Source organism: Sus scrofa, chromosome 5, assembly GCF_000003025.6.
Source record: "Sus scrofa isolate TJ Tabasco breed Duroc chromosome 5, Sscrofa11.1, whole genome shotgun sequence".
Lineage (NCBI taxonomy): Eukaryota > Metazoa > Chordata > Mammalia > Artiodactyla > Suidae > Sus > Sus scrofa.
The window spans coordinates 21,587,549-21,599,907 of NC_010447.5; the positions used below are offsets into that span (position 1 = coordinate 21,587,549).

Sequence of the window (12,359 nt, forward strand, 5' to 3'; positions counted from 1 at the left end):
GTAAGCGCGCGGCGAAGAACAGCTTCGTGAGTCACGGTGGCCGAGTGGTTAAGGCGTTGGACTCGAAATCCAATGGGGTTTCCCCGCACAGGTTCGAATCCTGTTCGTGACGGTCACTTTTTTTCCCCTTTATACGGAGACTCTAGTCTTGCCACCTGCCCTTCAAGCACTTCGTGTCTCGGAAACAGGGGCCAGAAGGTCCCAATCCTGGATTTGTGTGGGATGAGGGTAATCATGAGAAGCGTGATTATGCACAACCAACTCTGTTAGCTGCGAGGATGCAAGGCACTTTCAGAGTTCCGTAACTTCAGGTTTGCAAGCAGAGTTTTGGCATACGTTGTTTCATTCTTTAGGGAGGGCAGAGCAAAGGATTTGGTTGAAGAAGAGTTAAGTTTTGTTGGGAATGTCAGTGCTTGTGCTAGTATAGTCAAAACTAGAATTCCCAGGTAAAGAGGGCACCTCTGGAGTTCATGAACAGATGTCCCATCTTGTAGATCTTATTAGAATGAAGACCCAGAGGCATTCCTGCTGTGGCTCAGCGGTTAACGAATCCGACTGGGAAGTGTGAGGTTGTGGGTTCGATTCCTAACTTCGCTCAGTGGGTTAAAGATCCAGCGTTGCCGTGAGCTATGGTGTAGAGGTGTTGTGGCTGTGGTGTAGACCGGCGGCTATAGCTCTAATTAAACCCCTAGCCAGGGAACCTCCATATGCCGTGGGAGCAGCCCTAGAAGAGGCAAAAAGACAAAAAAAAAAAAAAAAAAAAAAAAAAAAAAGAATGAAGATCCAGGACATTCTCTCACTGGCTCCTTCTTGAGGAGATGCACCTAAGGTATTACAACACTGAGGGAAGTAGCCTATTTAAATATCAACATTGCCAATCTAGCTGGAGCTAGAGTGTGGGAGGCACTTTTTTATTGAGTGCTCATTATGGGCTAGGTACTGTTCTAAATTCATTGTTCCAAGTTCCTAGCTGGGGAATGAACCTTCTCTAACCTCTAACTAGCCTCTTCTTCCTATCCCCAATTTCTGATTGTAAGGAACATCTAGGATACTTGGGATTTTTTTTTTTTTTTTTTTTTTTTGGTCTTTTTGCCATTTCTTTGGGCCGCTCCCGCGGCATATGGAGGTTCCCAGGCTAGGGGTTGAATCGGAGCTGTAGCCACCGGCCTACGCCAGAGCCACAGCAACGCAGGATCCGAGCCGCGTCTGCAACCTACACCACAGCTCATGGCAACGCCGGATCGTTAACCCACTGAGCAAGGGCAGGGACCAAACCCGCAACCTCTTGGTTCCTAGTCGGATTCGTTAACCACTGCGCCACGACGGGAACTCCGGATTTTTTTTTTTTTTATTTGCTTTTTAGGGCTGCAGCTGCAGCATGTGGAAGTTCTCGCCCAAGCTAGGGGTCAAATTGGAGCTGCAGCTGCCAGCTTATATCACAGCCACAGCAATGCCAGATCCGAGCTGGAGCCACATCTGGGACCTGCACCACAGATTGTGCTTGTGGTAACACCAGAACCTTAACCCGCTCAACGAGACCAGGGATCAAACCCTCGTCCTCATGGATACTAGTCTGGTTTCGTAACCTGCTGAGCCACAATGAGAACATCCTAGGAGTTGTGTTTTATTTCTTGTACAGCCACATCTCCAAAAAGGAGTGCCAGAGGGCAGGCAGTTCAAAGGTAATTCACTGCGCTTTTTACACATTCACACTTTGGAGTTTCCCACCTTCCTACTGTACCCAGTATTATCACTTTCTATCCTTCAAGTCCTTTTTCCCGTTTTTTTGGTTGTTGTTTGTTTTGGCCTCGCTGAGCATGCAGAAGTTCCCAGGCCAGGGATCAAACCTATGCCGCAACAGTGACCCAAGCCAGCAGTGACAATGCCAGATCCTTAACCACCAGGCCACCAGGGAACTCCTTGAGGTTCTCCATTACAACAGCTGGAACCTATCAATGTACCACCACCATCCCCTAGGTCGTTGACACAAAAATTAAAATAAAAACAAGTTATATTTACCTCCTAAATAGTCTGAACTGTGTTCACATTTCTCCGAGCTGAATGCAGACCCACCACTTGCTGGAGGCTTCATTTGGAGAGTAGGGGTAATTGTGAGGACTACATTAGTTGCTATAGGTAGAGCTGCAGTAAAGCATTTACACTGTGGCCAGAGACCTTAAACCCTTCCATATTTGCTTTTTTTTTTTTTTTTCCATTACCTGGTCCTTTTATTTCTCCCCACTCTTCCATAGTAACTACATCTCATCCACTGGTATTCTTTTAGTTCCTGGTAGAGTATTTGTTCATGTTCATGCTGTTCTCTGCCTGATAGAATCTTTCTCAACCTTACCTTCTTCTCAGTCACCACTTAAATGGTGGTTTTCCTGGAAGTCTCCTCTGACCACCTGTTGCCCACCATATCCTGTTCCCTAATCTTACTACATGAAGTCTTCATTCCCTTATAGAATATACACTTTTGGCACATGTAAGCCACTCCAGAAAAATCTTTGCTGAGTACATATACATTTTTTAGCATAGTTATGCATACATGTCTTCACTCAGACTGGACTGTAAGCTTATTGATTATTTGTTTTGTACCCCCTCTCCTAGGCCTTAGACATGGATGTGAGCAAAAATGTACTAAATGAGTAGCATCTAATAGGCTCTGTGCTGGACTTCCTCCCAAATCCCATTTTGCGCATGCTCTCAAATTTAAATATCTGGAGAGTCAAAACCAAAACTGACCAGCAGAGGGCAACCTGCAGCTATGCTGTGAAGAGAAGGCCCCCATGGCTTACAAAATGGAGGATCTGGATTGAGAATAAACCGAGAGGTTGTTCAGTACTTGAGATACTACCTTTCACTCTCAGATACTTCCCTTGTAACTTTGGCAGTGAGAGGCCAAGACTTTGAACCTTCATGTACAACAGATGCTTTCAGATTTTTACTATCCCACAGTCCAGCACAGCTCCTTCACCCTCCCCCAAAAATCCCATCTCCATCCTTGTATCTTGTTTGCTTTGTTTTGCTTTGGCCATGCCTGAGGCATGTGGAAGTTCCCAGGCCAGGGATGGTGCTGGTGCCTAGCCAGGACCAGAGCTGCTGAAGAGACAATGCTGGATCCTTAACCTGCTGTGCCAATAGGGAATTCCCCTTTTATCTTTTTGTGTGTTGCATAATCAGGCCCCTTCCGTAACCATTCTTACATGTTTACTACATTCTACCCACTGGCAGTCTTTATTTTTGGTTCAGTATTTGGCTTTGCTCCTCTGCCCTGAAGTTTACCTTCTCCACCCAGGCTTTTCAATCTCACTTATTTTAACTTCCTAAAGAAGCTTCCATGAGTATCCTTCCATAACAAGTTAAAATTCTCCTACTCTACTCAGTCAATCCTTCATTAATAAAGGACAGACAAAATTACAGCATTGCTTCACAAAAAATGGTGATTTTTTTCCCCTTTTTTTCTTTTTTGTCTTTTGTCCTTTGAGGGCCGCACCCACGGCATATGGAGGTTCCCAGGCTAGAGGTTGAATCAGATTGTTGTTGTTGGCCTACGACAGAGCCACAACTACATCAGATGTGAGCCACGTCTTCGACCTATAACACAGCTCACAGCAACACCGGATCCTTAACCCACTGAGTGAGATCAGGGATCAAACCTGAGTCCTCATGTATGCTAATCAGGTTCATTAACCACTGAGCCACAACAGAATTCCTGAATCACCCTTTTTTTTTTTTTTAAGCCTCAATTCTTCCTAGTAAGATACCCCCAGTTCAATCAGGCTGGGTGTCTCCACATCACAGCCTAATTTCTTCCTTCTCTGAAGTACCTTCTGCCTCTTCACCTTATAACCAATGATTAGCTAATGCTACCCTATGATTTTTTTTCAGCTTCAAATTCTTAGATCGTAATCAAATTTGCCTTCATGTCACTAAAAAGCTAATGTGGGGAAATCTAACACAGAGAAACTTACTATCCCCTTCCAAGCTGTTGACATGTTCCAAATTGTTAAAAGGCTTGGATCTCTGCAGTTTAGCCAGTAAAGCAAATCATTAGAGGACTTGGGCTGAAATGACCTCAGCTTACACTTATTTCAGGAATGCTGTCATTGCACAAAATATTTCAGTAACTCCTTCGCAGCTAGTTTAGGAGCCACATTTAAATGATTCATTACTTCAAAAGAAAAAAAAAAAAAAAGGCTGAAGCTTTAGCCAACTTTATCTTGCATCTATTTTCCAGATTTTATTCTAGATAATTTCTGGAATTCCCTAAGGTCATATTCTTTCTAGCCTTTGTCCTGTTCTCTCATTTAGTGGCTGCATTCATTCCTGGAATTTTTTTTCCCCATTTTTTAACGTCTTCTTGAAGTAGAGCTGATTTACAATGTTGTGACCATTCATGGAATTTCCTGATCATCTTTGGGGCAGATAACTCCCAAACCCGTCTTTAACTTCTTGCTCTTAAGCCCAAGACTCACATTTCCATTTTCTGGCTAGCCCCCTGCACTTCCAACCCATTGTTCCCCCAAATGAGCTCCTTACTTCACCCTTGAAACCTGCTCATCCTCTTCTCCTCCCTGTTCAGGGTAATGACACTGTCTTCTCATTCACAGACTAGAAAGCTCAGTCTTTATCTGACTCATCTCTAGCTACGTGCCCCTTGTTACGTGCAGTGGTTAGGAGCGTGGGCTCTGGAATCACCTTCTGGATTTAAGTCCCAGTTCTGATTATTACCTATGTCAGTTTTGTCCTTTGTCTCAATTTCCCTACATAGGAAATGGAGATGATAATAATGTCAAAAGCTGTTGGGACCCCTAGATGTTTAAATACGTAGTGTGTGACTCAGGGTGGCTGTCAGCCCTCTCCTTGCTGGCAATGTCCTATTCAGAACTCAGCTCCAATGACTCCTGAGAAGCCATCCCTCCTGCATCCCACCGGGATAGGGGAGCACTTTCCTTCTTGTCCCACTGTACTTAGTTCTTACCTATTAGCAACATGCTATTCAGTATTTCCCATTTTTTAACAGTATGTCACCTAAACTTCAGATTCAAGACTTGTTTCTCAATTATTTGCATAATCAAATGCCTAGAACCACATCTGGCACGAGGGGTATGCTATAAATGTTGGCCAAGTGAATCTGGTAACTAAGGCCGGTTTGTTTTTCTTCCCTGATATCTCTTGTCCTCTTTCCTGCTCCATTTCAAGCTCTAATCCTCTCTTGTGTTAATTACTGCAAAGCTTACTAATAGTCACTAAATTTCCATTGCCTTCCCATTGCCACCAGAATCATGAGTTGCAAGTTGCACTCCTCTTCTTAAAAACTGTAAAATTGGGTGTTCCCATTGTGGCTCAGTGGTTAACAAACCTGACAAGTATCCATGAGGACAGAGGTTCGATTCCTGGCCTCGCCCAGTGGGTTGAGGATCTGACATTGCTGTGAGCTGTGGTATAGGTTGTAGACTCAGCTTGGATCCAGCATTGCTGTGGCTGTGGTGAAGGCCCGGGGCTACAGCTCTGGTTAGACCCCTAGCCTGGGAACTTCCATATGCTGTGGGTGTGGCCCTGAAAAGACAACAACAAAACCTGTAAAATTAAAGCCCAAATTGCCTGCCATGTATTCAAGTCCTTCCAAGAACTGGTCCCAAATTATATTATTTTGCTTTTTAGGGCCGAAGGCTAGGGGTCAAATCTGAGCTACAGCTGCTAGCCTACACCACAGCCATAGCGAAGGCAGATCAGAGCTGCATCTGTGACCTACACCACAGCTCATGGGTCAGATCCTTAGCCCACTGAGCAGGGTCAGGGATCGAACCCGCATCTTTATGGATCCTAGTCAGGTTTGTTAACTGCTGAGCTACGAACAGAACTCCCCCAGATTATTTCTTTGCCTTTTTTTTTTTTTTTTTTTGTCTTCTAGGGCCGTTCCCTTGGCATATGGAGGTTCCCAGGCTAGGGGTCCAATCGGATCCGTAGCCGCCAGCCTATGCCAAGCCACAGCAACGTGGAATCCGAGCAACATCTGCAACCTACACCACAGCTCACAGCAACGCCGGATCCTTAGCCCACTGAGCAAGGCCAGGGATCAAACCGCAACCTCACGGTTCCTAGTTGGATTCGTTAACCACTGCGCCTCAACAGGAACTCCTCCCCCAGATTATTTCTAATGTTATCTTTCTTCGACAGACTTTGCACTGCAAATGATTAGTCTCTTCCTTCAACACATCCTTCACCTCTCTGTTTTTATTCATGCTACAATCTCAGCCTAAAATAGAAGTAGCAAACCAGTGGGCCCTATGTTTTTTGGGCTCACACTTTTCTTCTTTTTAGGGCCACACCTGTGGCATATGGAAGTCCCCAGGCTAGGGGTTAAATGAGAGCTGCGGCTGCCGGCCTACAACACAGCCACGGCAACGCAGGATCCAAACCACGTCTGTGACCTACACCACAGCTCATGGCAACACCAGATCCTTAAGCCACTGAGCAGAGCCAGGGATCAAACCATATCCTCATGAATTGGACACAAGTTGGGTTCTTAACCCGCTGAGCCAGGATGGGAACTCTTAAAAAAATTGAGTCAACATGTAGAAGTTGTGACATTTAGAATAAGCATGGGCAACACTGGGCCCCTGTTCTTCTATAGCAGTAACCAATTGGGGCTGCACTGCCAGCTGCCTCTTCTCTAAGGACATGTATTTTGTTCACTTAACCGGTTTTAAAAACATCTTTTAGGGGAGTTCCCGCTGTGGCTTAGCAGGTTTAGAACCCTGCATAGGCTGGCAGCTGCAGCTCCAATTCCACCCCTAGCCTGGGAATTTCCATAAGCTATAGGTGCAGACCTAAAAACAAACAAAACATCTCTTGGGGAGTTCTCCTGTGGCTCAGCAAGTTAAGGATCTGCACTGTGGCCCATCGCAGTGGGTTAAGGATCTGGTGTTGCTGCAGCTGTGGCATAGGTCGAAGCTTTGGGGCTCAGATCTGATTGCTGGCCAGGAACTTCCATTTACCATGGTGGTGGGGGAAAAATAAAAATCTCTGGAGTTCCCTGGTGCCCTAGCATTTAAGGAAGATCTGGTGTTGTCACTGATGTAGCTTGGGTCCAATCCCTGGCCTGGGTAATTCCACATGCTGCAGGTGTGGCCAAAACCAAAATGAAACAAAAGCTCTCTCAACAATACAAGTGTACAATGATAGCGAGGCCTATGTCCTGCTACACAACATAAAGAACATCTCTCCTGTGATGTCTTTTATCTCCAGAACTGTTTAATATGCATCTGACTCTAGATCTAATTTTGTTTAGTAAAAATAGGCGTTGTGACGAATAAGTTAAAGGACACTGTCAAGAAGCAATCAGTCAAATTTAAAAGACCAGACAACTGGCACAACCTCTTCAACAAATTAGCTGTTACCAAAAAAAGTTGTTCCAAGAAGCCAGACTAAGAGAGTTAAAACACCTAACTTTGTGTACAGGGATGGTCCTGGATTGGATCCAGAGTGGACAAAAATTAGCTCTAAAATTACTTTTCTTGGGGCAGTTGGGGAAATGTGAATATAGGTTTATACGAGATTAAGGATACATGGTTAATTTTCAGCATGTGTTATTTTGGCAATATAGAAAAATGTTCTGATTTTTCAAATGTATATACTGAAATAAAAAAACTACCAACACTCTCTATACTTTCTCGCCCATTCTCTTGAACTTAAAAGTCTAGAACAGGAGTTCCTGTCGTGGTGCAGTGGTTAACAAATCCGACTCGGAACCATGAGGTTGCGGGTTTGATCCCTGCCCTTGCTCAGTGGGTTAACGATCCGGCGTTGCCGTGAGCTGTGGTGTAGGTTGCAGACGTGGCTCGGATCCTGCATTGCTGTGGCTCTGGCGTAGGCCGGCAGCTACAGCTCCGATTCAACCCCTAGCCTGGGAACCTCCATATGCTGTGGAAGCGGCCCTAGAAAAGACAAAAAGACCAAAAAAAAAAAAAAAAAAAAAAAATGTCTAGAACAGGTTGGTGACTAGCCTATAAAAGAACCAGTAACAGATATTTTAGGCTTTGTGGGTCATAGTTCTATGGCAACTACTCAGCTCCACTATTGTAATCTAAAAGCAGCCACAGATAATATACATAAGCACAAATGGGCATAGCTGTGTTCCAATAAAACTTTTTTTTTTTTTTACAAAATCAGGCAGGAGGATGCAAGCTATAATTTGCCAACTTCTGACCTAGAACAAATACTCTCTCTGGCAAAGTCTCTCCTGCAACCCATCAGAATCAGTGACTTTATCTTCTCTGTGCTCACATACTGCTTATGGTAGTAGGATCCACTTCCCACAGTCATGATGTCTTACTATAAACTCATCTCTATTAGGGAGGAAGTTCTTTGAAGGTAGGTGCCATTTTGCTACATGAGCCACCACCCCAGCCCCACCCTAGTGAGTTCTTGCAGAATAGACATTCAATGAATACTGTTTCCCAAAACCGAATCTCATCCTAAAAGGAAGATTTGGCATCATTCATGACATTCAAAAGAATGAACAGCAGGTCCTGAATTTTGAAGAAGCTTGAAAAAAAATGCACTACTGCCATCACTGGAGTACATATATTGCCACTTGTGCTCTACATTGTGACATTTCATTGCTATCTTCTAATCACACCTTGTGTGTTTGCATAGTCAGTGGGCAGAGGAATGAACTAAGCCCCACTAGAGTATCTAGAGTACCACCAGGTTTATATCAGGTGCGTGATAAATACTCAACAAGTTTAAAATATAGCACTGCAGTACAAATTTTTTTTTCTCATGACAGGGAAAAGGTGGCAGCAAATGCCTACAAGAGGGTTTAGTCAAGGTCTGAGAAACAGCAGGTACAGTAGTTGCAGGTTCCTTTCGTCATGTTTCCTGTCTTGGTTAGGAGACAACGGGGGTGGAGGCTTCCCTGCCTGCAGTGGAATCCCGGATTCCAAAGCAAAGGTGCTTGTGGGACAAGGGAGAAAGGTACTTGCATATCATCTACAGAAAGTGTCCCAAAATCCCAGAGCACGTAGGGAAGACACGGGTTTGGAGCAAAGGTCAACCTGAAAAGTTGGCCTTTGCTCCAAGTGCAGATCACTAGTGCAGATCACTTCAGATGTACACAACAGGAGACAGGAAGGAAGGATGTGGTGCCCACTCCCCCATATGGACATCCTCCAAAAGAGAGGTTAGTTCTATGACAAGAGCAGGTTACAAAGCAAGGGAGATGTCAGAGGAATTAAGATGAGAGAAAAGGCCAAGGCAGAGGAGAACCTTCATGAGGGGAGTGATGTGAATTAAGAATTTAGCAAGTTGAGTAAAAGGTTTATTATTAGTGCAGTCAACACCATGGAACAGCACATATAACACAACCAGCAACCTGCAGAGACACTAGTGCAAAGGGGAGGGAAGCCTTAACTGGGCTTCCTGGCTCCATCTGAGGGTGACGACAAGAGGGTGTGGGCCTTGGTGAGGCAGGCAGGGGCAGAGGGGAATGGAAGAAATGTAGTAACCAGACTAAGTATAGCAGCGTTTTCAAATTCCTGAGCACAACGTCCTGGAGCTGGAACACATGACTGTTCTCACTCCCTTCGAGCTGTAACCCTCCTCCTCCCCCCAGTCCCAATGGAGACATGACCGACTCCCCAGACCAATGGAAGGCAGGCCTGAGAAAAACTCTGACAAGAGCAGAGGCTGTTCTATGGCCCTCTCTCTTCAATCCCTCGCCCACCTGCATATTAAGACCATCACACCCACCATCCCTCCCCTTCTCTTGCTCTGCTAGACACCCCAGGGGTTATTAGGGAATGCCCCCGGCAGCCTGAAATGGAGCTGAAGTCTTCAGGGGTTATGGGTGAGACAGAGCACAGGCTGTACCCAGAGACACAATTTCTACCCCATCTTCCCTGGTGAAGCTTACAACCCAGCTGTACATCTCCAAGGAAACCCAAAGTTGGGGGGTTGGGGGCGGGGGAAGGGGTTGGCAGGATTTCTTTGAAATTAATACTCTTAAGCCCAGAGTTTTGCAATGAGACTCTGGATGGGCCGGGAGCGAAGTTCTCCAGAGGACATAGGCATTGATGCTGGACTGTCAAAACCATCACTGGAAGAGAGGAAGCTCCTCACCTTAGATGGCTTATCGAGGACTGGGGCAGACTTCGGTTCAGCCAAGGACTTCCTTGGCCCTTCCTATATTAAAGCCAAAGGTTGTGCTGAAAAGGAAAAATACAAAACAGATCCCATCCCTGTCCCACCCTATCCAGAATCCCCACAACAGGAACAGCAAAAGGAAAGTTTTAAATTTTGTTAATTTTTTTTTCTTTTTCCTTTCTTTAAAAAAAAAAAAAAAAAAAGGTAAATAAATTAAATTGCCAGCAATGTGCCTGGGCTGAAAAGTGGGATAGCCAATAATCAGGCCATTCTTAAAAAAAAAAAAAAAAAAAAAAAAAGTGTGAGGGAGGGAGGAAAACATACACAAACAACAACGGCCAGGGAAATGATCAAAATAACTAGTTACAATCACAGGGCTGGGGAGGGGTCTATGGAACTATTATGGCCTGTGCCACAGAGGCAGCACCTACCCGATTTCAGCAAGAGCTGGTGAGCTGCTTCTTGCTGAGCGTCTCCACCCCAACAGATTAACCCCTCCTCCTCAACCCTGTCATTCCCTAACCACGAGAAAGTGTAGGAAAGAGGAGCTCATGTGGAAATTTTCGGCATCCCAGCCTGCACACCTGCAGACCCAGCGGAAGCCCACAGCTTTGAGGTGGGCTGAACAGGGTACTGCTTGGCACAGAGGTCTAGTCTTCCCCTGTGGGCCACCAGCGAAGGCCTACTGGCCTCGTTATTTATTTCTAGGGTTTTGTTCCACCTTTACCATCTCTTCAGGATGTCCACTCCCCAGAGCTGCCCTCTAAATGCGGTTTAGGGTCAACAGGCCTGCCTGCTCTGACTCCCTGGTTTTGGAGGAGGGGAATGGTTAGATTCCTCACTCCACCCTGATCCTCTAGAGAAAATGAGTTTCTTTGTGCTTTCTGAAAATATCTGGAACCAGGGACCCTAGGCAGGAAAACAGATATAGAAGTGGGCACTTTCCCAACCAGAGGGAAAACAGAGACATCTCAGAGGAAGAAATCAGGCAAAAGGAGGGAATCTGGGTTTCCCACCTGAAAGGCTGAGCAGAGTGCCTGGGGCCCCTTCAGTGGCAGAAGAGCAGGGAGATGTGTGGCTCAAGTGAAAGCCACAGTATTAAGGAAACTGGGGAGGACTCAGGGCCCCGCTGCTGGAATGACAGGATCTTCTGATTTCCATCTCCTCCTGAGAGCCCGTCCAGATCGCCTATATCTCTTCCACGCCATGCGCAAATATCATGACAAGCCCCGGCTCCTGCACCATGTCGTCGCCCATGTGCTGGTTCTCACAGGCCATCACGACCACAGCCTGCTTGCCAGGGATGCGCTTGGCCACGTAGTTCTCATAGTAACGCCGGTTCATCTGTCTCGTCTCAAGCGTGGCCAGCCCCTGGGGCCAGCTACGCTCGTGGGCATTTTCAATCAGCTCGTTGACAATAGAGGCAGGACAGCCACTCTCCACCAGGGAGCGCTTGATTACAGCCTGGAGTACAGCATCCGGGGTTGAGATCATCCCGCCCCAGCGGGTCACTCTGGCCGGCTGCAGGGAGTTCACCCACCTGTGTGGAGGGAGTGAGTTGGAAGGGGGTCAGTCCGGCTCAGCCCCTTTCTCAGCTCCTCTCCTAACAGGTATGACTGCCTGCTCTGTACCCAGCCTAACTCGATTCTTCCTTCTACCACTGGTTCAGAAACTCCAAATCGTTGCCTAGTCCCATCTGAGTTACATGTTACTCACCAGATTATACTCCACAAGTGTAGGGTCCCTGTTATTTTTCTAAAAAAAATCCCAATACTTAGCACATGGTGCCTGGTATGCAATCAGTGCTCAACAAACGTGCACTGAACAAAGTAATTACTCCTCTAGACTCTGTCCCACGCAGCACTATTCACACTATATAGAATGACTCACAGTTTAGTCTATGAACTGTACAGAACCCCAGAACTGAAAGGGAGCTTAGACTTCACTTGTTTACTTCACTTGTTTTTGCTTCATTTTCAATCAGTTTTCTGGATTTGCACTCTGTTGGCTGAATTGTAAGCTCCCTGAAGGCAGGGATGCTACCTGCCATTTCTTTTGGTCTTCCTAATACTCCACAGGCTTTTTTTTCGTTTTTCTGAGGGTTATTTTTTACTTTTTTTTTTTTTCCTCCCGCTTTTTAGGGCTGCAGGTACAGTATATGGAAGTTCCCAGGCTAGGGGTCGAGAAGGAGCTACAGCTGCCAGCCT

At 45.8% G+C, this 12,359-nt stretch overlaps 1 protein-coding gene and 1 non-coding gene across 4 annotated transcripts in view; one reads left to right on the top strand and one right to left on the bottom strand.

Annotated features, from left to right (window-relative positions):
* TRNAS-CGA lies at positions 31–112 on the top strand. The gene has a single exon. It is a non-coding gene; the product is annotated as a tRNA-Ser (tRNA).
* The window catches only part of RNF41 (ring finger protein 41), a 28,887-nt gene continuing 24,682 nt past the window's right edge, over positions 8,155–12,359 (bottom strand). For 2 of the 3 annotated variants that reach the window (XM_003481616.4, XM_005655599.3), the window contains one exon: positions 8,571–11,692. In XM_003481616.4, the coding sequence (XP_003481664.1) occupies positions 11,341–11,692 (352 nt within the window). In that variant the 3' untranslated portion in view covers positions 8,571–11,340. Of the gene's footprint in view, positions 11,693–12,359 lie in introns of all 3 variants that reach the window. The other variant, XM_013988306.2, reaches the window with a different exon arrangement.